The following is a 23,420-nucleotide window of genomic DNA, read 5'->3' on the forward strand; positions in this document are numbered from 1 at the left end:
TGGTTCTATATAATAAAATAGTGAATTGATGCTGAAAGGAGAAATGCATTTTTAATTGGCCGATTTCAGACTTTTTTATTTAGTCACAACAGAAAATTTTTCACGCATGACTTTTCTCATATACTGTTATCCCTCAGCCAAGTCTTATGTAAATAATTTTGTTGCCAAATCAAACACTTCCATCTGTGCAATCCTAGAAACCATATGTTGCAGCTATGGATTATCAGAGTGGATAGCACAGAAAAGAGTGGTGGCTGCTGGGACTGCACTGCCATGTTCTTGGCTGCATTGCAGCTGACATGCCCTTCAAGTCACATAATCCGGTCAGTGCTTAGACCAACATATGCTTGTTCATCTGGCTTTCCAGTAGACTATTTCAGTGAAATTCCAAGACGATTGGGCTTACTATGGTCACTGTGCACCTGGTGTATAAGAGCTAATCCAAGTAAATCAATCCAGCCCTGAAGAATTTTGTACTTCAATACAATTCAAGTCAACAGGAACAAATATTGACTTCCATAGCAATTAATCTTTGTAATTGCTTATGAAGCATGCGAGTAAAGGGAAACCACTTTGCTTTGAGAGACTTTCCTCCAACATCAGGAGCTTTTCTTGAACTGAACTGGAACTCTGTCTTGACTTCAAAGTGAACTATAATATTTGATTACATTCTCTGCACTAAATTCTGATGGTGGGAATAGTAGGATTTGTCATGAATTGTAGCTAAAGATTATTAATTATTTGGTGGTTGCTTAATAACTAGTGGCCAACATCCTTGTGGGAGTAATGTTAACAAAAACTAGCACTCAAACATTTAAACTTTAGAAAAGGGACTTATTTAAAGGAGAGACCTAGTCAAAAAGACCCTGAAGTTAAGCGAAGAACTAAAAATCCTTAGACTTTGCATGAAAACTATTAATAAGCATTCCATAATAGACACATCAGGCACAATACCCCCTAAACAAAAAAGAAGCAGACGGGCAAGAAAAAAGTTAGCTTGGCTAAGTGTTTAAGATGCAAGAGGTTATTTGAGCCTCAGAGGTGTGTGTCAGAAAATGGAAATCCAGGTTAAGTGAAGCCAATAGAAAAGCCTATAAATTACAGCAGGTAAAATGGGAATTATGAGGGATAAGAGAATTTGAAGAGCAAATAATCAAAGACATTAAACAAAGAGATTTTTTTTAGGAAAGACTGCTTTATATGAAGATATGAAGTGAGGTTGTTCTGAAGTTGGGAAGCAAGGAGGGTAAAACACCAAAGACTTTGAGGGACTGGTGAGTACAGACTAACAGGGAGCAAAGAAACCAATTAAGGAGGAGAAGGACATTGACGCTAAATATTTTCTTTGCATCTGTCTTCACCACAGAGCATTAGGGAGATACTTACCCTTTTTTCTGGTAATAAAATGGCGTACTGTCTGAGATTAGCAACAGAGGGTCCTGTGGCACCTTTGAGACTAACAGAAGTACTGGGAGCATAAGCTTTCGTGGGTAAGAACCTCACTTCTTCAGATGCAAGTAATGGAAATCTCCAGAGGCAGGGGAGGGTGAGGTGCTCTGCTAGCAGTTGAGGTGTGAACACCAAGGGAGGAGAAACTGTTTCTGTAGTTGGATAGCCATTCACAGTCTTTGTTTAATCCTGATCTGATGGTGTCAAATTTGCAAATGAACTGGAGCTCAGCAGTTTCTCTTTGGAGTCTGGTCCTGAAGTTTTTTTGCTGTAAGATGGCTACCTTTACATCTGCTATTGTGTGGCCAGGGAGGTTGAAGTGTTCTCCTACAGGTTTTTGTATATTGCCATTCCTGATATCTGACTTGTGTCCATTTATCCTCTTGCGTAGTGACTGTCCAGTTTGGCCAATGTACATAGCAGAGGGGCATTGCTGGCATATGATGGCATATATAACATTGGTGGACGTGCAGGTGAATGAGCCGGTGATGTTGTAGCTGATCTGGTTAGGTCCAGTGATGGTGTTGCTGGTGTAGATATGTGGGCAGAGTTGGCATCGAGGTTTGTTGCATGGGTTGGTTCCTGAGTTAGAGTTGTTATGGTGCGGTGCGTGGTTGCTGGTGAGAATATCCTTAAGCATACCAGACTCCAAAGAGAAACTGCTGAGCTCCAGTTCATTTGCAAATTTGACACCATCAGATCAGGATTAAACAAAGACTGTGAATGGCTATCCAACTACAGAAACAGTTTCTCCTCCCTTGGTGTTCACACCTCAACTGCTAGCAGAGCACCTCACCCTCCCTGATTGAACTAACCTCGTTATCTCCACACTGATATATACCTGCCTCTGGAGATTTCCATTACTTGCATCTGAAGAAGTGAGGTTCTTACCCACGAAAGCTTATGCTCCCAGTACTTCTGTTAGTCTCAAAGGTGCCACAGGACCCTCTGTTGCTTTTTACAGATTCAGACTAACACGGCTACCCCTCTGATGTCTGAGATTATGGTCTCAAAAAGAAGAGCTGCTAGAACAAATTGATAAAAAGCAAAAAGTCACCTAGTTAGTACAAGCCTAAGAATGAAGTGGCTGAGCTGCTAAGAAAAATAAACACTTGCATTAAAATCAGCTACTATACTGGAGGACACCAAATATTGTACCTGTTTAAAAAAATGCTGAAAGGTGAGACTAATAATTCAAACCAGTAGGCCCTATTTTGGTACCCTGTTAATTGGCTGAAACAAGTCAAAAATAGGACTGAAGAACACTAAGGTAAACATATGATAGGAAATAACCCATCTGACTTCTACAAAGGGAAATCAACAGAAATGAGGTTTTTTTTTCCTCCACAGAAAATTGCAATGAAAACTTTAAAAGTTTGCATCTAAATTTTCCACAGAAAATTTCAGTTTGGAGCAGACATTTGAATACTGAAAATTTTTAGCCAAAACCCAAAATAATTCTGTTTTGGAAATGCTGCCATGGTGCTTCATAGGAGTTGTAGTTCAAGTGCCTCATGCCCCCATTCTCCTCTTTGTGCTGTGCTTTTAAGAGGTACAACATAGACTCTCACCCTGTGTGGAAAAAGTATTTCCGTATCAGTTTAAAGCTTGTTCCCTTTCAGTTTCATTGATGCCCTCTTTTTTTTTTATGATAAGAGGGGAACAGTAATGTCCAATCTATCTTCTCTGTCCCATTCATTGTAACTTTATCATGTCCCTTCTGTCCACCATTGATAGGCCCTCACCTGGGATTTTCTGTTCAGTTCTGGTAATCCCATCTCTAAAAGGATGTAGCCGAAATAGAGGAGAGTTATAGATGTGTAACGAGTGGCCTGGAAAATCTTCTATATGAGGAGAGTAAACTAAACAGTCCGTTTTCTCCAAAAGTAAGCAAATAAGAGAGAACACGATTAAGTTACACAACGTGAGTGTGTAATTTACTCCTATTTTTTCCCTTACTCCTAATACGAGGAGACATTCAATAAAATTGAAAGACAATAAATTTAACACTGATAAACCATTCTCTTGTGGAATGCACAATTAATCTGTGGAATTTGGTGCCACGAGATCCTGGAGATCAAGGGCTTAATAGGATTTCAGAAGGACTTGACAACTATAAGGATAACAGAAATATTGAGTTACTTTAGATAAGATTAAATAGATGTTTGGAAGGGATACTTCAGGCATAAGACGATCACTAACTGAATAACTATAGCAAGGAAATTCCCTTATGGGCGTGCTAGTCTGTAATTGCCTGCTGTCTGGTTTCCTGCTCCTTCTCTGAAGCATCTGGTCCTGATCACTTTAAGAGAGAGGAGACTGGACTAGAGGGATTACTAGTCTGATCCAATGTGGCAATTCCCATGTTATTTAGGATAATGAAACTTCCCTAACGACAGAGCAAACTAAAATAATGAATTCCCGGGCAGTTCAGATTACAGGGATGTGACTAGCAGTCTGCTTCAAAGTCCAATGCTGTAACTCCTGTGTGGATGCAAACTAATAGGTTCCCAGTTCACGTTAACATAGTCCTCTTCAAACAGGATTACATTCATGTGAACCTTTTAGTTCACGCCCGCAGCATCCTCAAGGGGGAGTTACAGCATAGCACTTTGGGGCACTCTGCTGTTCACACTACTATAATCCAAACTGCGGGGCAGTGAAGACCTAGCTTTCAAAACTCTTTTGCTGATCCCTTTTTAGGAAGTATATTTTAAAAGTGTAAGTGATCGTATATGCTTATGCCATTTTGAGGCCTGTCTAGCATCACAGTACTCTTGTGTACACAGTCTGCCATACAGGAGGCACGTTCCCTGCAGAACAAGAGGCTAGCCACAACTTTGCTAGTCCGTGCACAAAGTGATATAGTTCTAAAAGACCCAGCAGGGATGGCAACCAGCCAAGGAAGAGTGTGATGAGTTGTAAATGAAAATCTGCTGCCTGGAGAAGGATTCTGGTAGATTGAAAGAGGAACTTCTTTGTAATGGGTCTATGTAACTATGATGGAATAAAGGAAAGACTCTTCCTAAAATGACTTATATAATAAGTATGTGGAATGCTGTTGAACTAACCACTTAAGCTGCTTTTAAAAATGCATTCTCATCTGCTTATGGTGTTTATGACCATCTGATAACCGTTTGCTTTTGTATTGTTTGTTTTCCTAATGTTTCTATAGGGTTGGAGTTGACCCAGATCAGGATCCCCCACCCAGCAATGACAGCTTTCAAGTCTTACAAGGAGTAAGTAATTAGATAACTTCCTTACTAGTCTGGTGAGCTAATATAAAATGAGATAATAAAAAAAAAAACGTGAAGGGTATGTGACATTGGTGAATATTTTCAGGTCACAGAATACACCATCTTGATATGTGCTTCTAAATTTTGTAATTCAAATTTGGATCTTTTGTAAGAGCACCAGAAAATTCCCCAGATCTGAGTTTTTGCATGCTGTCTAATGGCTTGCTTTTTTATTTTTTCAGTAGGGATTCTTTAAATGTTCTAAACCATAACCAGTTCTTTTAGGAGCAATGGATAGAGAAAAGTCCTCTTGGCTTCTGTTCAGTGACTGCTACCAAATACTGCACTTTTAACTGTGTAAAGTAGCTGCAGTCAGATTATCAAATTTAATCTTTGGTCTCATCTACATCAGTGTGCACTAGAGGGCAATGATTTCGAAGGTGCACCAATGTGTTGCATGCTGACAGCACAGGTAGACCCTGCCAGCACAAATTAAAAGTTCCCTTGTGCTCACCACTATGTTAATGCGCACTCTCACTATTTTACAGAGGGCACCAGCACAGTTTGACCTCACCCCTGTATTGCCGATCACCACTGCAAGACCAAGGGGGAAACAAAGCGCACAACATAAAACACTAATAGATTTCTACCCAGAAGATGCACAGAGCTCTAGTTTCTCAGTTCCATGAAATTCAGGGTACAGAACACACACATATCACTGACTGCATTTGGAGCGACGTTTCTGTTAGCTGTATCTCCTTGCTGTTAGCTTGCTGTTCCTCTTGTAAGCAAATGACGATTAAAAAGAACTTGTTCAGTTTTCTTTATCACAGGAACTGAGCTACACATCTGAATTGAGCTCCTTGTAGATATTGGGTCAAATCCATCCCTGGTATAACTTCACTGAAGTCAACAGCATGTTTATATGTAATTTCTAAGACTGTGGGGATAAGGTAACACAAAGGATGAATTTGGCCTTTTGTGTCTGGAAGCTCTTAGAATAGGCGCAGTCCAGTGGCAGAAGTCTCTCTTTTTGCCTTTCCTAATCTCTGTATGCCCTACCCAGTCCCAAGGAAGACAGTGGAAGCAAGGTAAGACACAAGGTTAGATGACAGTGCAATGATGTAATGTTCTCAGCCAGTTCAGACTAGACTGAGCCGTATCTGAGGAACTGCTTGCAGCAGGAAAAATTAGAAAAAACAAGGTATAATATTCACATTGGCAATATTTGTGAAGAAATTAGAAGCTAGTCATTTGTTCTATATTCTGTCCCACTGAAATGTAAAGCATTTGTCTGAACTGTGTTTCTGCTTAATTGTGTGTATTGTATCCTTAACAAAAGCCATTAGTTATAGTTTCCGTGGGATTTCTCCCCCTATTTTACAGGCCCAAGATCAGGAGCAGGTCGCAATTACAGCAGAATAGAGTTATCATTTGGGAGGGACCAGAGAACTGTTTGTTGAGAATTCTGGCTTTCTGTGGTGATGCTACCCCTTTTCTAGGTTGGAAGCACATGGAGGTGGTAGAATGACTTCAGCATTATTTCTCCAATGATTTGAAGATTTGTTTCATGGGCGTTCTCACTTCATTGGTTTCTCTGACCTAGCTTTGGCAGCTTCTAGCCAAAAGAAAAAGCGGCTACAAAAGTAAAAACAAATGCAGCTGAACACCATCTGGTTGATCACTTGTGCTGCTGCTATTACATTAAAAGGCTGATATATAATGCCAGGAACTCTTCTTAGTGCAAGGGTTGATGTGGATTAGACAGAAAATTGGGGGGGGCTGTGCCTTCCGCCACAAGGCCCCATCCCCTGCTCCTCAGTTAAGTGCCAGCCAGTGCTAAGCCCTCCTCCCCTGAGGCCCCGCCCCATGGCCACGTTGGAGGCCAGAAGCTGGAGCCGGGCAGTGCGGATGCGCTGGCTAGTGCCATGGTGCGTGTGGCCGTAACGCTTCCCCATCTCCTGCTGCTGTTCAGAGCCCCAGGGCTGTGTATTCTCCACAGCTCCTTTTCGCCCTTTGATGCTCTCAGCCTGTAAGAGCCACCCAGGCTGGGGGGACCTGGCTCTTGGGCCGGGAGAGCCCTCGGGGAGGCAGCGACTGCAGAGGGGTGGGGCCCAGTAGCCCAGTCCGGAGTGGATCAATCCAGGCTGCTCTGGGGAGCTCTAGACCCTCCACCTGCCCTTGGTGGTGCGCCCTGGATCCCTGGCCCCCTCCTGGGCTTACTTCTCCGCTGCTGCTGGCAATGGCGCTGCCTCCAGAGCTGGGTGGCTGGAGAGCAGTGGCTGCTGGCCAGGCATCCAGTTCTGAAGGCAGCAGAGAAGTATCTGTGTATCTGTATCCTTTGCGCTGGGAGGGGTGGCTATGTGGGGGGAGTTAAAGTAAGTTTTGGGGTGGAAAGCAAGCCCCCTCACCCCCCTCGGCACCGCCCCTGTTTAATGCTTGAATACTGCTGAGACTTAGTCTGATCTGGCACTTACCAAATCCTTCACAACCTCACCCAAATATAATGTATCAAGCTTACATGGATTCACTGATGAGCCTACTTCTTCTAATGCTGATTGACAAAGCATAATTTTATCTCTGGAATTCATCAGGTGTGCTAAAGCCTCTTGTTCTGACCATGAAACAAGAAGCTTAAGGCAAAGATATCAAATAAACCCAGAGTAAAGGAAGCCAAAGTTGAGATGAATAGGAACAAATCTGGAAATATTCCAGTCCATTTTATTCAGTAAAAACTTTCAAACCATAGGGTCTAATGTTTAAGAGTATTTATCCAGGAAGGCTTAGCTCTCTGATGCAACATCCGGTTTCCAGCTTTAGATTTTTACCCAATGCTACTAATGCATCAGCTGAGTCACAAGAGGTAAAGTGACTTTTCCCCGAGGTACACAGTCAGTCATCGGTGATTTAACTAGTCTTAGGACAAGGAATGTTTTTTATCATTCAAGTAATTAAGGATGAATTTCACTCCAGTGCAGAGGGACCCATGACATGCAGCATACATCTTCTGTACTGAACCAAGCGGAATGGCCCTTCACTGATCTGAATAGGGTGGGGCATTTTCTCAGCACACCAGTCTTCCTAACTCTTTTTTAAATTATTCCCCCGCCCCTGTAAAATCCCATGTAAGTGTGGTGTTGCTTATTTCAGTGGGGATTACATTTATGTCTATAGTTTCAGTGGAATTTTTGGGTGGAAGTGCATGTTTGTGTTTCCAGAAATAACAGAGTGCATTTTGTCCTTTCATTCTCAGGATGGTCCAGATTCTGAAAGAGGAAACCGGACAAAGCAGGAAAGTGCTTGGCTCTTCAGGTTATGGTATAGCTTTGATCACAAGTATCCTTTTAACAAGCAGTGCTTAGCTTCAAGATATGGAAGCTAATGTAATGTTCAATTTCTTTGCCATTTATTATTCTCTGGATTTATGGATTTGAAGATGGGGTTTTATAAAGGTCATTCAGCAGAGGGCATTATAGATTTGGGGCACAGGGCAGAAATTTGAACTTGCAGTTAATTTCCTTCATTATGGCATGTGGTATTTCACCCTTGTGTGGGGAGAGAAGAGCTTTACTGAGAAAAGGAATTCTGCATCAAAAGCAATGATCGGGAAACAGATCAAATGTTCTAGTCAGTGATCCATTTTGCAAAACAATTCTCATTTTTGCTAATGCGCAGAGAACTAGCAGTCTAGTTCTTCCTGAACCTCTGTTCTCCAGCTCAGTTACTTTGCTTTGAATAGCCATACTGCTTCATTAGGATGGAGCCCTTATGGGATACCCTGTAGATGATATGAGATGTCTAGGACTCAGAAGTTCAGTCTGACTCATCCACCCTCCAAAAAAGTCCCTGGCTACAAATGTTAGCACAATTGGTGTGTGGACGCAAGATAGGTTAGGCTTGAGCCCAGGTTTACATTGATGTGTAGACATAACCTAAGGGAGCATGTACACTGATTTGTTGAAATACTTGTAAATGTTTGTAATCCTTAAGAGACAACTTTTCAAGCGGTTGGAGCCTCTGTCAAAGTATCAGTAGGTCAATTTTTAGGCCAAACTGCTGTGATAGTACTGCTACTTAGCATTCTTTTATGAGACTCACTGTGAAGAGAGCTGGGAAATAATTCAGAGTATGTGGTAGTGATTAACTGCCTTTGAAGAAGGAAGCAGAGCTGACTAAACTACCCCTCCCCCTCCTCAAGGATCTGCCTTTGTAAACTAGGGTTGGCTGGCAGTGTTTATTTCCTCTTGTCCGACCCTGGCACAAGCACAGTCCCCAGCAGGTGCAGGAGAGGGAAAAGCATTAATTTAAAGCAGCTTTGTTCGCTCTATTACAGTTGAATTTTGAATGCAAGAGATTGGCTTCTAATGCACTTGTTTTCTGAATAGCGACTAGTGGGCTGGGGAAAGATCTTTGCAGGCTTTGTGCTGATGAAACATTGGAATCCAGAAATAGAATTTCTTATTGCTATTGGCTTTTTATAGTTTCACAAAGAGCACGGTTAAAATGTGCCCTTCAGCACCGATGACTGAGTAGGGCGCAATTGGTTTCTGGTGGGTACAGTTCAGTACAAATGTTATCTGCTTGTTGGTGTTGGTTAATACACTGGGCTCATTTAGAAGCCTGTCACCTCTGAATCCCAAGTTTAAAGTAGTTGCAGGATAGCTCTCTCAACAAATGAAATTTGTTCAATTGTTTCACAAGTAAAAAGGAGATTCTTCTTCTTTGAGTGATGGTCCCTATTGTATTCCACTGAGGGGTTACACGTAGGCGTCCTCCAAATTTGCGGCTGTGGAAATCGTGTCATGGACCATGAAATATGGTCTTCCCTGGTCCCCCACCACCGAGCTCTGAAGGGAGAGTGGCAGCTGCTGGCCAGGAGCCCAGCTCTGCCCCCCAGCAGCTATAGAGAAGTAAGGGTGCCAATAACATGCTGGGCAGCAGCCACCACTCTCCCACCACCCCAACTTCAGGTGCAGCTAGCGCAGAAGTGAGGGTGGCAATACCACGACCCCCTAATAGGCTTGTGACCCGCTTTTGGGTCTGGGCGTCTAGTTTGAGAAATGCTGTGGAGAAATCACACCTTTTTGCATGGGTTGGTTACAGCATAAATAGCAAATTTCATGGTTGGGTAACACCTCCACAAAACTTGCTGTTTATTCCATGACCAACCCGTGCAAATCGTGAGATTTCTCTGTGATTTAAGTAGACCCCTAGTCTGCTTAAAAAGAACTAATGTCTGTTGGTCCATGCATGCAGTCTGGCTCCATCTCATGGTTTTGTCCCAGGAGATAAAGAGCGGGGAAGACCAATCGTGCCCTCAGTCCCTTCTCACCACTGCATGGTCTGAGTCAGAGCCTCCGTTGTTCTCTCGTCCCTTGTGATGTGTTTTCTAAAACACAGATAAGACTGTTTTTATTCTTGAATATAGTTAGTGGTTTTGTAGTTGTTTTTAGGATTTAAGGAATTTGGGATGCCATTTTACTGGCCTTCCAATTTTCTCCCCCAGCTCCCACGCCTGGGTACTGCATTATGCTGAAGATGGCAAGGTTCAAGGTTTGTGCTTCCTGCCCTCGCTTGTTCTCGGTCAGCGATGAGCACCAGCGCTGCCTTTATTGCTTAGTTCTTAGTGCCATACTAAACCAAGCCACTCTAGAAATTGTTTCATTGCAGATTGTGGGAGAAGGTGTCTGTCCTTCCTGAGCCCCTCTGCCTAGCCTGCCAACACAGAAAACTAAAGCTTTTCCAGATGTGCACGCTTTTCTCCTCTGTCCGTTCCAGATGGTGCCCAGATATGGATCCAGCTATTGTTTCATGAATGATTGTGAAGAGAGTAGTCCAGTCCTCTGCTGAAGTATGTGGGAGGGGAAAAAATTCCAACAGGATCATGGGGAAACTCACTAAAGGGAAACGTTTTTGTGCACTTTGGTGTGTGTTAATTTTTTTAAGCAAAAATCCCAAAAACCCGATTTTTCTGTTAATGTAATCAGTTTACACAGAGTACTTGAACTGGCTATGCATCAATGACTGGATTATTTATATTACAACATCTTGTTTTTACAGTGGTTTTCAAGCACACATCTGTTTTTCCTTAATTGTTTTTAAAAGTTATTTAAAGCCCATTCTCACCCATAGTGGCCCTCCGCTAACTACAACCCTTCCAAGTTGCTGTGGTCTGCTGGCCCGCTGTTTGACTACTCCACAGGTTTATGATGTAAGTATGATGGCAAAATGTTCACTTTGTTTTTCTACCTTCCACTAAAAAGTTTCCTTTACAGGACAAATTACATAACTTGAACGATGTTGCAAGTGCTGCTTCATGCTAAGTTATGGTAGCAAAAGGTTTGAGACCCAATCCATAGGGCAATATCGTTTGCTGGTATAAATCAGAGTCACTCCAATGACTTCACTGACTTATACCAGCTGAGAATCTAGCCTCTGATGTTTTCAAGTCATACACAAATAGTATTTACATTTCATGATATTAGGAGGCCATGAAGCCCTGTCAACAATCTATCTACTGTTCAGTCCCGTAAAAGTATCCCTTCTGGTTTTAAATATAAAATGATTAAGACAAGACCAAGATTTCTGTTCATTATTTTTGGGGTTGCATTTTAGCGTCCCTTAGGAGAGCCAAATGATTCACCTTCAGCAGGCAATCTGCAGAACTTGGTAAAACACTTTATTAAGGTTCTGTTTATAAATAATTCATTAATTGTTAATAATTTTTATAGATTGATAGACAAACAGGTCAGTATGCTGCTTTCATAACTTTTAAAATAACCAGCCCCTTCTACTGATGCTCTTGCAGCAATCTAACTCGTACTCCTCAAGTTGAATTTGCTTAGAACATCTGTTAATGCTTTATAAATGGAACCTTAATATTAAATGTGACTGAATTCAAACTTGCAAGTTCTCTGGTGTTTAAATGTGGGTGTCGTGCTACGTACTCTTGACGCAGACTGTTAAGAGCTCTCCTGTTTCTAGTAAAGATTTATAACCTTCCACCAGAAGTTTAGAAAAACTTTCTTCCACCGTCTCTGCACACGTTAGAAACTCATTTTTCATTTCAAAGTCAAACTTTAGACCTAAAAAAGTTTGTGAATTCCCATGACACTAATTGCTCTCTGTCAGTAGGCATTAAAAGTGCCATTGTTCCCATCATAGGCATGCCATTAGGAATCTTAAAATAGATTTTAGGCTGGAAGGTTTCCATCAAACCAATTAGCATACTGTCAGCAGCCCTTTTATGATCTCAAAGCTTATTATAGTTCAGCTTTACCTTTTATCCGTTAACTAAGGATTTAACTAGTTGAGTGTGCAGGTCTTGGATTTCATTTAGCTCTGTAGTCTGGCTTTATTTTCTACTCTTATTCTTTTACATAATTTAAACTTCCAATTCAAATGGTAAGTAGCTAGTAGTACATTTGAATCAGCACAGTTTTTTGGTTTTCCTCTTGTGGCATTACCCTAATCAGCTGATGATTTACTGTTTGTATATCAAAAACTCTCATGAGGATGCAACTTTTAATCTGTAAGCCAAATTGCTCAGCTATGTAACTCTTGTACTGTAAAAAGCAATACTGTGAAACTCTCACTTTCTGTTCCCTTTTTCTCTTGAGCTATATCTACACTGCTTGCTTCTGTGGTGGCATGTAGTGAATGTACCCACGTAGCCCCTCTCACACGGATATAAATAGCAGAGTAGACCATGAGGCACAGCTTAGGGGAGTAAAGACACTCCTGAAAGGCCTGGGTATGTACTCTAATACATTCTCTACACAGCTCTTTATGTGCCCGACCTGTGCTTCCTCGTCTATACTGCTTAGCAGCGTAGTGTCCCACTGCCTCCCCACTGCTAGAGCCTTTCTCAGTTGCCAGAGCCCTTCCCCAGACAGCAGTGGGGAAAGGCTCTGGCACCCCCCTGATGCTGGAGCCTTTCCCCAGAGTGGAAAAAGACTAGCAACAGGAAAAGGCTCTCACAGCCGTGAAAGGTTCAGCCTTTCCCCATTGCCTCCCTCTGCTAGAGCCTTTCACTGACATGTATTGCTACACACAGCCGTGTGGACACGGTGTGCTTTTTCACTGCAGTGCTTTTCACTCTTGTACAGTGGTAGGCGGTATAGATGTAGCCTTGGCGTGTTCCTAAATTTAGATTTAGAAAAAAACTAATAACCTTAAGCTTTATACACGGCTTCTCTGCCAGAGCTCTGAACCCCAGAGTTGTTCTATGCTTATCCTTATGCTACAACTTTCAGTAGGTGACAGGGTGACCAGATCACACAGGTGAAATATCGGGACACAGGGTGGGGGTGGGGAGGTGGGCAGAGCGAGCAAAAAAAAAAAAAAGGCCACCGGAGTGCCACACCCAGCTTGCCTCTGCTCCCCCTCCCCCTCCCTCCAGCGCTTGTGCCACCATACAGCTGATCAGTGCAAGCCTGGGAGGGAGGGGGGGAGGAGGAGGAATGCGGCATGCTTGGGGAAGAGGCGGGGCCAGGGCGGGGATTTGGGGAGGGATCCAATGGGGGAAGGAGAGGGTGGAATCGGGGCGGGGGGGGCGCGAGCCCCCTCCAGGCTCCGCTCCGCCTGTGAGCGGAGGCAAAATATTGGGACAATTCGCGTCCCGACCGAAGATAGGTCGGGACACTGGACAAATAAGCAAATATCGGGACAGGACGTCTGGTCACCCTAGTAGGTGACTATGGTTCTGCGACAGCTGTGTAAGCTCTCCAGCTTGTCATACACTTCAAATCAGAGGACGTTTTTGTCCCTTCCCTACCAGGTGCAGGGGATTCAGTTAAAACACAGTCCTGTCCATTGTGGAATAAATATGCATGCCCGTAATGCATATGTTTTTGTGCTGGTGCCCTCAGTTTAGTACATTTAAATAGTATAGTTGAGAGGATTAAAGAATAAAATTAATGCCTTATCTAAAAATGCATTACTAACACAACCAAAAACTTAGTTCCAAAGGGAAGAAGTAAACTACTTACTAAAATGAGGTCTAGTTCTGAGATCTCCTGTAGGCCTTTGCCTGAGGATATCACGATCTGCAGGTTGTGGTGAGAAGACCGTGCATGAGCACATTGCTTTTACCCTTCAACCTTTTTTGTCGTGCTCCTTCTCTGAAGTAATGGGCAGACAGTGCCAATGTTCCCTCTCATTTTTACATCCATGTGTGGAATGAATTTTGTTATGCGCACCAATATGGAGGCAATGTGTGGCAGGGATGGGCCCAAGGGGTTCGGAGTGTGGGAGGGAGCTCAGGGCTGGGGCACAGGGTGGGGGGGTGGGGGAGTGAGGGCTCAGGCTGGGGGGGTAGACTGGGAATGAGAGGTTTGGGGTGCAGGCTGTCCTGGGGCTGCGGTGGGGAGAGAGAACTCCCCCCCCCCAGCCCCCTCTTGCCTCAGCAGCCAGGGGGGAGGTGCCTCTCCCCCAGCCGCAGCAGCTCCAAGGCTGGGGCCGGGGGGAGAGGCACCTCTCCCTGCCTGCATGGCCCTTGGTAGGTGCAGCTTAGAGGGAACTTAAGCAGCCTCCCCTTTCCACAGCTGGTTTTAAAATTATCTTGCTATTTTCACATTGTGGATGCTTCCTATTGCACACTGGATGTGTTTTAATTAGATGAAAAGGGATCGAATACCTTGCTGGCAGTCAAGCAACCCCATTTGTACGTGGAATGCAAATAATGGCTTCCAACTTTGATATTTACTGTCCTCCTTACCACTTGAATTCAAGTAGTTTGAATGTGAGGTGCTGAGGCAGCAAACCTTGGTATGTAGAGCGGGATATTTTTCAAAAGCAGTCAGCATTGGCTTACTTCTGCTCCCACTGAAGTTCTCCTATTGACTCCAGTGAAGGAGAGGCAAGCCAACACTGATTGCTTCTGGAAACCCCACCCTGAATCTTTAATCCTTACTTCCTCAAATGCTGGTTTACTAGCACAAATGGGAGTAATGGAACAAATTGTACTTTTAAAATAACTTTGTTATACCTCCCATACTGAAGCTCATTATTTTAAAAATAAATAACCCATTCAATAACCCTGGGGTTTGCCTTTTAAGTCTTTACAGATATCTCTATAAAAGCTTATAATATTTGCTGTTACTTTAAACTGGCTTATTCTACCAAATCTTTTTTTCTTCTGTTTGAAAACACAGCTGTGTGCTATTGTCTGCTCATCCTAATGAAGCTACATTTTATCAAAGGTTTTCTGTTAACAGCTTGCTTGATTGGGCACTCAGACTTTTGATGTCAGGATGTATTAGGGAGAGAACATTGCTGGCGTAAAACCAGCAGAGGGAGCTAAATTACTTTTCAGGGTAGTGAAAACCTGGCAATAGGTTTTTACTACAGCTGGTCAAAAGTTTTCACATTTCAAAATTTGGAAAGTCTTTTTTTTCCTTGAAATTTCGACAAACAAGAATAAAATTGTGCAGAAATTCTCAGTTTCTCCCCTCACCCCATGGTTTTTATACCAGACTTGCATGCATTTGTTCCATGATGGTGTACAGAATTTTGCTTGATTATTTAATAGAAATCTTGAAGACAGAATGCATTCCCCACCAAATTTAAGGTAGCACAGATTTTTGTGCTCCTGCTACTTGATATTGTTTGTTACAGTTGAAAACTTTGCATCAGAAGTGGTCATTTAAATTACACATACTGTCTGTGCTGGTAAAAAGTGGTGATAGTAATTACAATTAAACTGCAGCTATTGGTAAAAAACCATATAAACTGTGCAGTGTACACGTCTTTTGCACTCCCAGTTCTTTTCTAATAGATAGCAGAGGAGATTGCCTGTGTAATTAGTGATCTTAAATAGGTTCTAATCTTTTAACCACTAGTAACCCCAGCACCCTTTCCCAGGAGTGTGATAGTCTTAAGAGCCAAGTTTTACTGTGACTTACCGCCTGTGAAAGTCATTGAAGTGAATGCATTGCAGTGTATAGATCAGGACAGGGGTGTGTGTGTGTGTGTGTGTGTGTGTGTAACTGACAAATTGAATGAGTTAACAGTGAAGTAAAATATATATTTCTTGAGTGAATTCAAACTGCTCCTTTCACAGAATGATAGGGAATTGTAGAGGCCAATTTAGAGTTATTCTTGGAAGAATTTCAAGTCCCCAGGGATCCACTTGGATACATTTCCCGTCTTTCTCAAAAGAATTCTTCAGGTTGCCTGGGATCCTTCTGAAGCACAGTAGGTTCATTCACACATCCTTTCTGCTTGGGAATATGCAATCACAGATTTACATATTAAACATAATTGTTAGAGTACATGTTCTGTGAAAACAAGTTTCATCATTTGTGAAGCAACTTTCATAGAAGCCTGGATTGTTCAGAAAAAAACATTAAATAAATAGCCTGTTGGTTGCAAATGCTAATCAAAGAGTTGGGATAAATACAATAGTCTCTTAGGTTATGGAAGGCCAGGCTTCTTAAATATGTGGCGAAAACTCATTTGTTTGCCCTAAAATTGATCGCATTTATAAGTTCATAAGTATGGTCTTATGGCAAAATCATAGGATGGTAGCCAAGAGCAAAGCAGGAGCTGCCAAGCAGGATCAGACCACATGGTCCACCTGGTCCGTCTCCGAAGAGGCCAACACCGGATGCTTCAGGGGAAGATGCAAGAAGCTTTATAGTAGATAATTTGTGAAAAGATGTATTGTTTTTGTCACAGTCCTCATTTATCGGTCAATATAAGCATTTATATACCTTCTGAAAATCTGTTTTTATCTATTCAATCTAATTGGATGTTCTCATTCATACAAATATCAAGGTCTTCTATATTAGACTCTGATACTTTAGTCTTAAATCTTCTGTCTTGCAGCATCGTTGATTTTACCCTCTTGTAGTATACATAAGGCTACGTTTTAGTCACGGGTATTTTTAGTAAAAATCATGGACAAGTCACAGGCAGTAAACAAAAATTCACAGCCCATGACCTGTCCATGACTTTTACTAAAAATACTAGTAAATAAAACTTGGGGGGGCTGCCTGGGGGCCACACTGGTGCTGGGGGAGGGCAGCCTGGGTGCTGGGGAGGGGGTGGCAGATGGCCCGGGACCCCCGCTGGTGCTGGGGGGGGGTGGGGGGTTGGGGGGGCCAACAAGCTCTCCTCCTCTCTCTCAGCATCGTTCCCCCCCTAGCAGCAGAATTTGTGTGGGGGAGGGCAGGGGGTTGGGGCACAGGGTGGGGTGAGGCAGGCTCTGGGCAGCACTTACCTGGGGGGCTCCCCAGAAGATGCAACATCCCCCTCACTCAGGTCCTAGGCGGAGGCACGGCCAGGGAGCTCTGCATGCTGCCTCCGCCTGCAGGCCCCATCCCCACAGCTCCCATTGGTCACGGTTCCCGGCCAATGGGAGCTGTGAAGCCAACACTCTGGGTGGAGGCAGCACCCAGAGCGGCCTGGCCACGCCTCCACCTAGCAGCTGAGCAAGGGGGATGTTGCTGCTTCTGGAGAGGCCCCAGGTCAGTCTTGCAGCCTTAATTATACAACATGGTAAATAGGAGTGTCTTGCTTACCTTGCCTAAATAATTAATTAATCACAGCCTTCTCTAGTCCGGACTAACCTATATTTCAGTGGTTCCCAAACTTTAGCAACCCGTGAATCCCTTTCACTAAAATGTCAAGTCTTGTGAACCCCCTCGTAAAAATGAATATTTCCAGGGATTTTCTCCCTTACCTCAGCATAAATTATAAAAGCAGGGATCTTGGAAATATAAAATTTGTTTTTATGACATTCTAATTACACACTATTTATTATTATTTCATTACAGCATTTTTATTACATTAGGAAAACAACAACACTCTTCCAAGATCTCACTTTTGTAGCTTAATCACTTTTGATTAAGCCTGTTATAATACAAGGCTCCTATCAGAGGTGCCAGTAGAAAAGTGGGGGGGACCACAGGGGCTGCTGGAAAATAAGAGGAGGGCCCTGTGGGACGGTGCACCGACGTGGGGGCGGCACATGACCCTCGTTGCCCCCCCGTACTGGCATCTCTGCCGCCTATGTTTCATCAAGGAGTGTCAGATGTGAAACCAGCATGAGGTATTTAAGAAGCCAACTCAAAGACTTCCTCCTACACAAGCATTCAGGTCTTGAGCAGTCCAGGCAAACAACGCACGTTACGACAAAGCTTAAACTTGTTCTTCATAATAATTTAAAAATAACACTAGCAGCCTATTTAATTTTAAAAACAGCAAAAAATATCCACCTCCCTTTCTGTTTTGTATAAGGAGTCTTGAAGGTTAAATCTCCTCAGTGTGGTAGATCTGCTTGCTTTGATCTGCTTAGCTCTTGGAAGTCTAGGGGCTCCGGGCTGCTGGCCCTGTGCTGCCCAGGATCCCTAGGGACAGCTCTGTCCTCCATTAGGGAATTTTTTTTCTGAGAACCCCCGTAACATTTTTTGAACCCCCAGGGGTTCACAAACCCCAGTTTGGGAACCACTGCTATATTTTGTATCATCTGAAGTTTTGCTACCTCACCATTCACCTGGGCTAGTAGACCATTCTCCATCTAATCTGTTTTTTCAGTGGAAAATTTTAAGCTAGATGAAATTTTCTGTGTAGTATCTTCCTGTGGAAAATTTGGGTATTTCCATTAAAAATGGAGCCACAAATGCAACAGTCCTGTGCTCCCGTTGTCCTCTCCATTCAGGGCTCTCTTGCTGAACTACACCTCACATGATTAAGGTTAAGATTTTGTCTCAATTATTTTTAGTAAAAGTCACTGACAGGTCACAGGCAATAAACAAAAATTCACAGAAGCCCAGGGCCTGTCCAGGGTAGGGGGAGGCTGACAGCTTGAGCCCTGCCATGCAGCTGAACCAAAAGAAGTCTGAGGTCTGTTAGTCATGGAATCAGGGACCTCTGTGATGAAATCATATCCTTACACATGGTGCACTACAGACCATGACATTTATGACCCCACCTCCCATCACCAGAAGTGGAGAAAGTGATGCCTGATGGGAGATATAGTCTAATGGTCAGCCTAGCCTACAGTGGAGAATGGGAGCATAAGACACTTGAACTACAACTTCCATGAGGCACTGTGATTCCAGTTTGAATGCACTACTTTCTCTCTTCTTAGTGATCTGCAGAGGTGTATCATAGGAATCCCCGGCCATGGTGCATCATGGAAAATGTAGTCTGTCAGAGAGCCCATAAAGGAGTATAAGACATCTGAATTACAAGTGCCATAAGACACCACAGCACCATTTAAATTAAAATATTTGTTTTTCAGCTGAAATATTTCACCAACATGTCAATTTTCTACAGAAATTTCATGGGAGGAAAAATTTGGTTTTGTTAACAAAAATTTCCATGTGGTGGGAGGGTGCTTGGGCAGGTTGGTTTTCTGACCAGCTGTACTGTTCACTCTTTTTTCCAATATCATATTGAACACTGGTTTTAGCACAGAACTTTGTGGTCCCTTGCCCCATTTTGCTGCGTTGGAAATTAGCCATTATTCCTACTTTCTGTTTTCCCTAGCAGTTCATTGCATCTCACCCAATGATGACTGAGTGTATTCATAGCCTCTTGTGAATCAATTTCTTAAAGGATTTATGGAAGTTTATATAAGCTGCTATCATGATCTGTTGGTTTTTTTTATATCAATTAAATTAATTTACCTTGTACTCAAGTAGGCTATACTGGCTTCATTCTCAGGATTGCCCTCAGTGCTCTTTTACTCACTCACACACACATGCCCTGCTTTCCAGTATGGGAGCTAGCTTTAATATGTTCATATTTTTGTTACTGAGTCACCTCATTCTTAAATTTCTTTAAGAACTCTTGGATGTACAGCAGCTGGTGCTGGTGACTTGTTAATCTTCATCAGTTTGCACATCCCTCTTTTACACACCCATACACACCCCCATTCTCAACAGTGCCTGGAGTAAGTATCTCCATCTTTTGTGGTAATGACTGATTCCAATGTAATGTTGAACAAGTCACTTCACATGTTTGCATTTGTATCTGTAAAATGGGGATAGTAGTACTTACCTATCCTATGTGTGTTGTGAAGCTTAATATTTGTAAGTGCTTTGTTATTTATTGTTCTCCTTGGTAATCTCGACTTGCTGTTTTTCTTTAGACTTTATACCCCACTTTATAATTTAGCATATTGGCCTGCAAAAATTAGCCTAGATTTTTAGACTCTTGTACTATTAGCTTTCTTCCATAATACTATTTTGCAGTGACTCTTCAGTGCTAAGAACCAACCATAGTTGCTCCATGACTCAGGGTTTTAAACTTAAAAACAAAACAAAACAAAAAAACCCTACATTTATAGCAGTAACTTTACAGGGAACAGTAAGGTGATGTTTAACCACTTGGTTTAAAGTTTTAGCTTTTACTTACATAGGCTAGACTTCAAGAATTTAGTAGTTCAGGTTTTTCTAGTATATTTTGACTGTTAACTCTTATGTATTGACTGGTAAGTGTAGACCCCTTTGTTCAGCTATTTTACAACAATGAAAAGAGAATATTAACCAAGTATTACTGGATGCTCTCTTTTTCAGAATCAGGAGCAGCTTAGAGAGGAGGATTCAGATTTTATTCTGAATGATGGTGACCTCACTCTGACATATGGTGATACGACAATAACTGCTAATGGCTCTTCTGGCTCCCGCACTGCTACCACTAGCCTCGATGGCAGGAAAACAAAAAGTAGTTCAGAGGAGGCATTGGAACATGATCTGGGAATGGGAGATAATGAAGTTACAAGCAGGGGCACCCGACTAGTATTTCCTTTGGAAGACAATGCATGACTATTGCCTCAGTAAAAATACAGCTATAGCTGTGGATGGATCAAGGAAGACTGCAGGCCCCAGTGTCACCTGAGGTGGGAATGCTTAGTGAATTGAACTAACCTGTTTATAAGTGGTTTTACTAAAGTCTGAAGACACCAACCTTGACTTTTTTTTTTTTTTTTACTCAAGATGCTGACAGTGGGTTTTTAAATGTCTAAACTAGAGAAATGGGAAAATTGGTCAGTCTCTTCTCACAAAATTGCATACTGAATCTAAGTAGAATTAGCATGCTGCAATTCTCTCTCATTCAGTTGCAGCACCTTTCTGAGAAGAGGTATGTGAAAATGTTACCCAGCAGAACCAAGCTAATTCAGGCTGGGTGGAGTTCTAGCTTGGTTTGGGAGTGAGGGAGGGGAAACCCAAACAAAAGTCTAGTTATTCTGAGACTTAAAGGTATGGGTACATATCTGATTTTCGGGCGGTCCAGTGTTAAATTGCTCTCTAGAAAACTTGAAACTATGTATAAAAGGGAACAGTATGTACTAGGAGTACAGGTGCATGAATGCAACACTTTTCTGGGATTTGTTACTATGACAAACTGCACTGAATTACTTCAGGAAAAAGGGAAAACAGCACAACTTCCTCACTGGCAACATATAGTAGGTACAGTTTAGAATAATTCAGTATTTAAATAGGGAGGCAGTGAATGTTGTTTAGTCCCTTAGCTTTGGACAACTTGAGTATTACTGTTCGCATATCTTCTAGCACATCACAAGAGAAAACTTCTTCGTGTCCAAGACTGAAATGAATGACTCAAGCCCTTATCTAGGCTTAGATTTAAAAAACCACTTGTTCTCTCATTAGGTTGTTAAAAATCACATGAAGGAAGCCAGAACCCAATTTTTTTGATGGAGATAGAGCAGATAGTGATATTGCTTACAGTGCAGCTAGAAAACAGTATTGAACATGTATGAAACCAAAAGGTTCCATATTGAGATGGGAAGTATGCCTGGAATCTGCTTTGATTGCCTGTTAGCTGTGATGGTTTAAACTGCAAATGTTTTTATTTCAAAAGGGAAAGATACTATACATTTAACCATTTGTGGTTATTACATCTGAAGAAAGGTGTTTATATTCATTCTCTCTTGCAGAGTACATGTGAACTTTCAGCAAGGCACTGCACAATATGTAAACTGTGCAAGTGGCCTACACACTATAGACCCATCTGAAATGTGAAAAGGGAAAAATGTCTTTGCTTAGTACTTGGCCCATGTTCATGTAAACTTGCTTTAACTTATTGCTTAAGGCTTTTCAATTCCCAGCTCAGTAGCTATAAGTGACCTCTGGCGTATTAAAGCAAATAGTTGAAATCTATTACCTCCTAAACAGAAGCTCAGCTACTGAAAGCATGCTTTAAAATGATGTCAAGTTATACTTTCATGGCTCAAAATGGTTTAGAAAATGTTATTTTTTAAACTGGCATTTTGTGGCCCACTATTAAAATGTAATGTAATATCAGTTTGCTAAAGTGCTTTTTTTTTTTTTTTTTTTTTACTTGCCACTTCAGTTTGTTCCTTTCCCATAAAATTTATATATGAATAAAAATCCATTCTGGTTTTTCCTTAAGTGACCAGTTCAACTAAACAATGGGCTAACTTTAAAATTACGAGTTCCAACTGCACAGCAGCACTTAGTTTCGTTTATTTTAAATACAGTGATCTACCTCCTACTTCTTCCCTCTTAAAGACAAAATATTGATCTGTCTGAAAGAATCAAATTAATGACTGCATCATGGGGCAAGGCAGTAAAAGATTTCTAAAGCTAGACCTGCCACTTCTGTGGTGGAATTGGAAAGGTCGCAGTGTCCATCTGCTCCCTTCTTGAGTAGTTCAGAGATGAAAAGTTCAAGCATCCTGCTGACAGCACTTCAAGCAACAGACTACGTAAACTGTCTGGCACTCTGCTCCCAGGATTAGAATGGATAGCATCGTGTGTGAGCACTCACTATCTCTGCTATTCCAGGACTTGCTTCTTAAATACTAACATGGAGGAAATTGCTTCTTCTGGAGTGATGAAAATGATGAAGTTTACTCTTGATAACTTTAACTCTGTAGAGCCCGCTGAATTCCACATTTGGAGTGATAAATCCTAATAATGTCAGACTTTTCCTTTTGTAAAAACTTAAATCATTAGCCAACCTCAAGTGGTGCAAACTGCTTTTCAGATTTTAGAGAGCAGAACCTGTCCAAATCAGATGGACTTGCCCATCTCTGGAGTCAGACAAACCTTTATATGCAATTCAAGACAGGCTAAAAGCTGTCAAAGACTATTAGAGAGACAAGGTGGGTGAGGTAATATCTTTTATTGAACCAGCTTCAACAAACTTGCCTCTCCCACCAACAGAAGTTGGTCCAGTAAAAGATATTGCCTCACCCACCTTGTATCTCTAGTATCCTGGGACCTACAATGCTACGACCCCACTGCATACAAGAAAAACTACATTGGCTCAAAGCATTTAGGAATAAGTATCATATTATCTCTCAAAAATGCTGTAACGAAGTGCCAGAGACAGAGACTTTTCAAAATTACCATTTTCTACTGCAAGACTCGCTCCAAGTTTTAGCACATCCTGTACCAGAATGCTTCCAATAGCAGAGTTAAGACTGAGCATACTTAAAATGGAGTTAAATCTGAAATGCTAACCCTGAAAGAGGGCCTAGTACCTTTCCTCTTAGTGTTTCATTCCTTAGCCCTTAACTGTAAAAACTAATGTAAAGTCATCTTGCAGCAAAGTTGTCTAATACAGAGTTATCTGAATGTCAGACTGAGGGATAACTTCATTATGCGCCCTTAAAAGGAAAGGGTCTTTAATTATAAGTTTTATGCTTTAAAATAGTGGTTCTCAATCGGGTACATATACCCCAGGGGGTACGCAGAGATCTTCCAGGGGGTACATCAACTCTTCTAGATATTTCCC

General features: G+C 42.0%; 1 protein-coding gene across 2 annotated transcripts in view; it reads left to right on the forward strand.

Moving 5' to 3' along the window:
• The window catches only part of SLC9A7 (solute carrier family 9 member A7), a 104,311-nt gene extending 82,339 nt beyond the window's left edge, over nt 1–21,972 (forward strand). For both annotated transcript variants that reach the window (XM_034757902.1, XM_034757903.1), the window contains 4 exons: nt 4,625–4,688; nt 7,939–8,021; nt 10,791–10,896; nt 20,213–21,972. In XM_034757902.1, coding sequence (XP_034613793.1) covers nt 4,625–4,688; nt 7,939–8,021; nt 10,791–10,896; nt 20,213–20,461 — 502 coding nt within the window. In that variant the 3' untranslated portion in view covers nt 20,462–21,972. The remainder of the gene's footprint in view (nt 1–4,624; nt 4,689–7,938; nt 8,022–10,790; nt 10,897–20,212) is intronic.
• The last annotated feature ends 1,448 nt before the right edge of the window (nt 21,973–23,420 follow it).

The sequence above is a fragment of the Trachemys scripta genome, chromosome 1, assembly GCF_013100865.1.
Source record: "Trachemys scripta elegans isolate TJP31775 chromosome 1, CAS_Tse_1.0, whole genome shotgun sequence".
In the NCBI taxonomy this organism is placed as follows: domain Eukaryota; kingdom Metazoa; phylum Chordata; order Testudines; family Emydidae; genus Trachemys; species Trachemys scripta.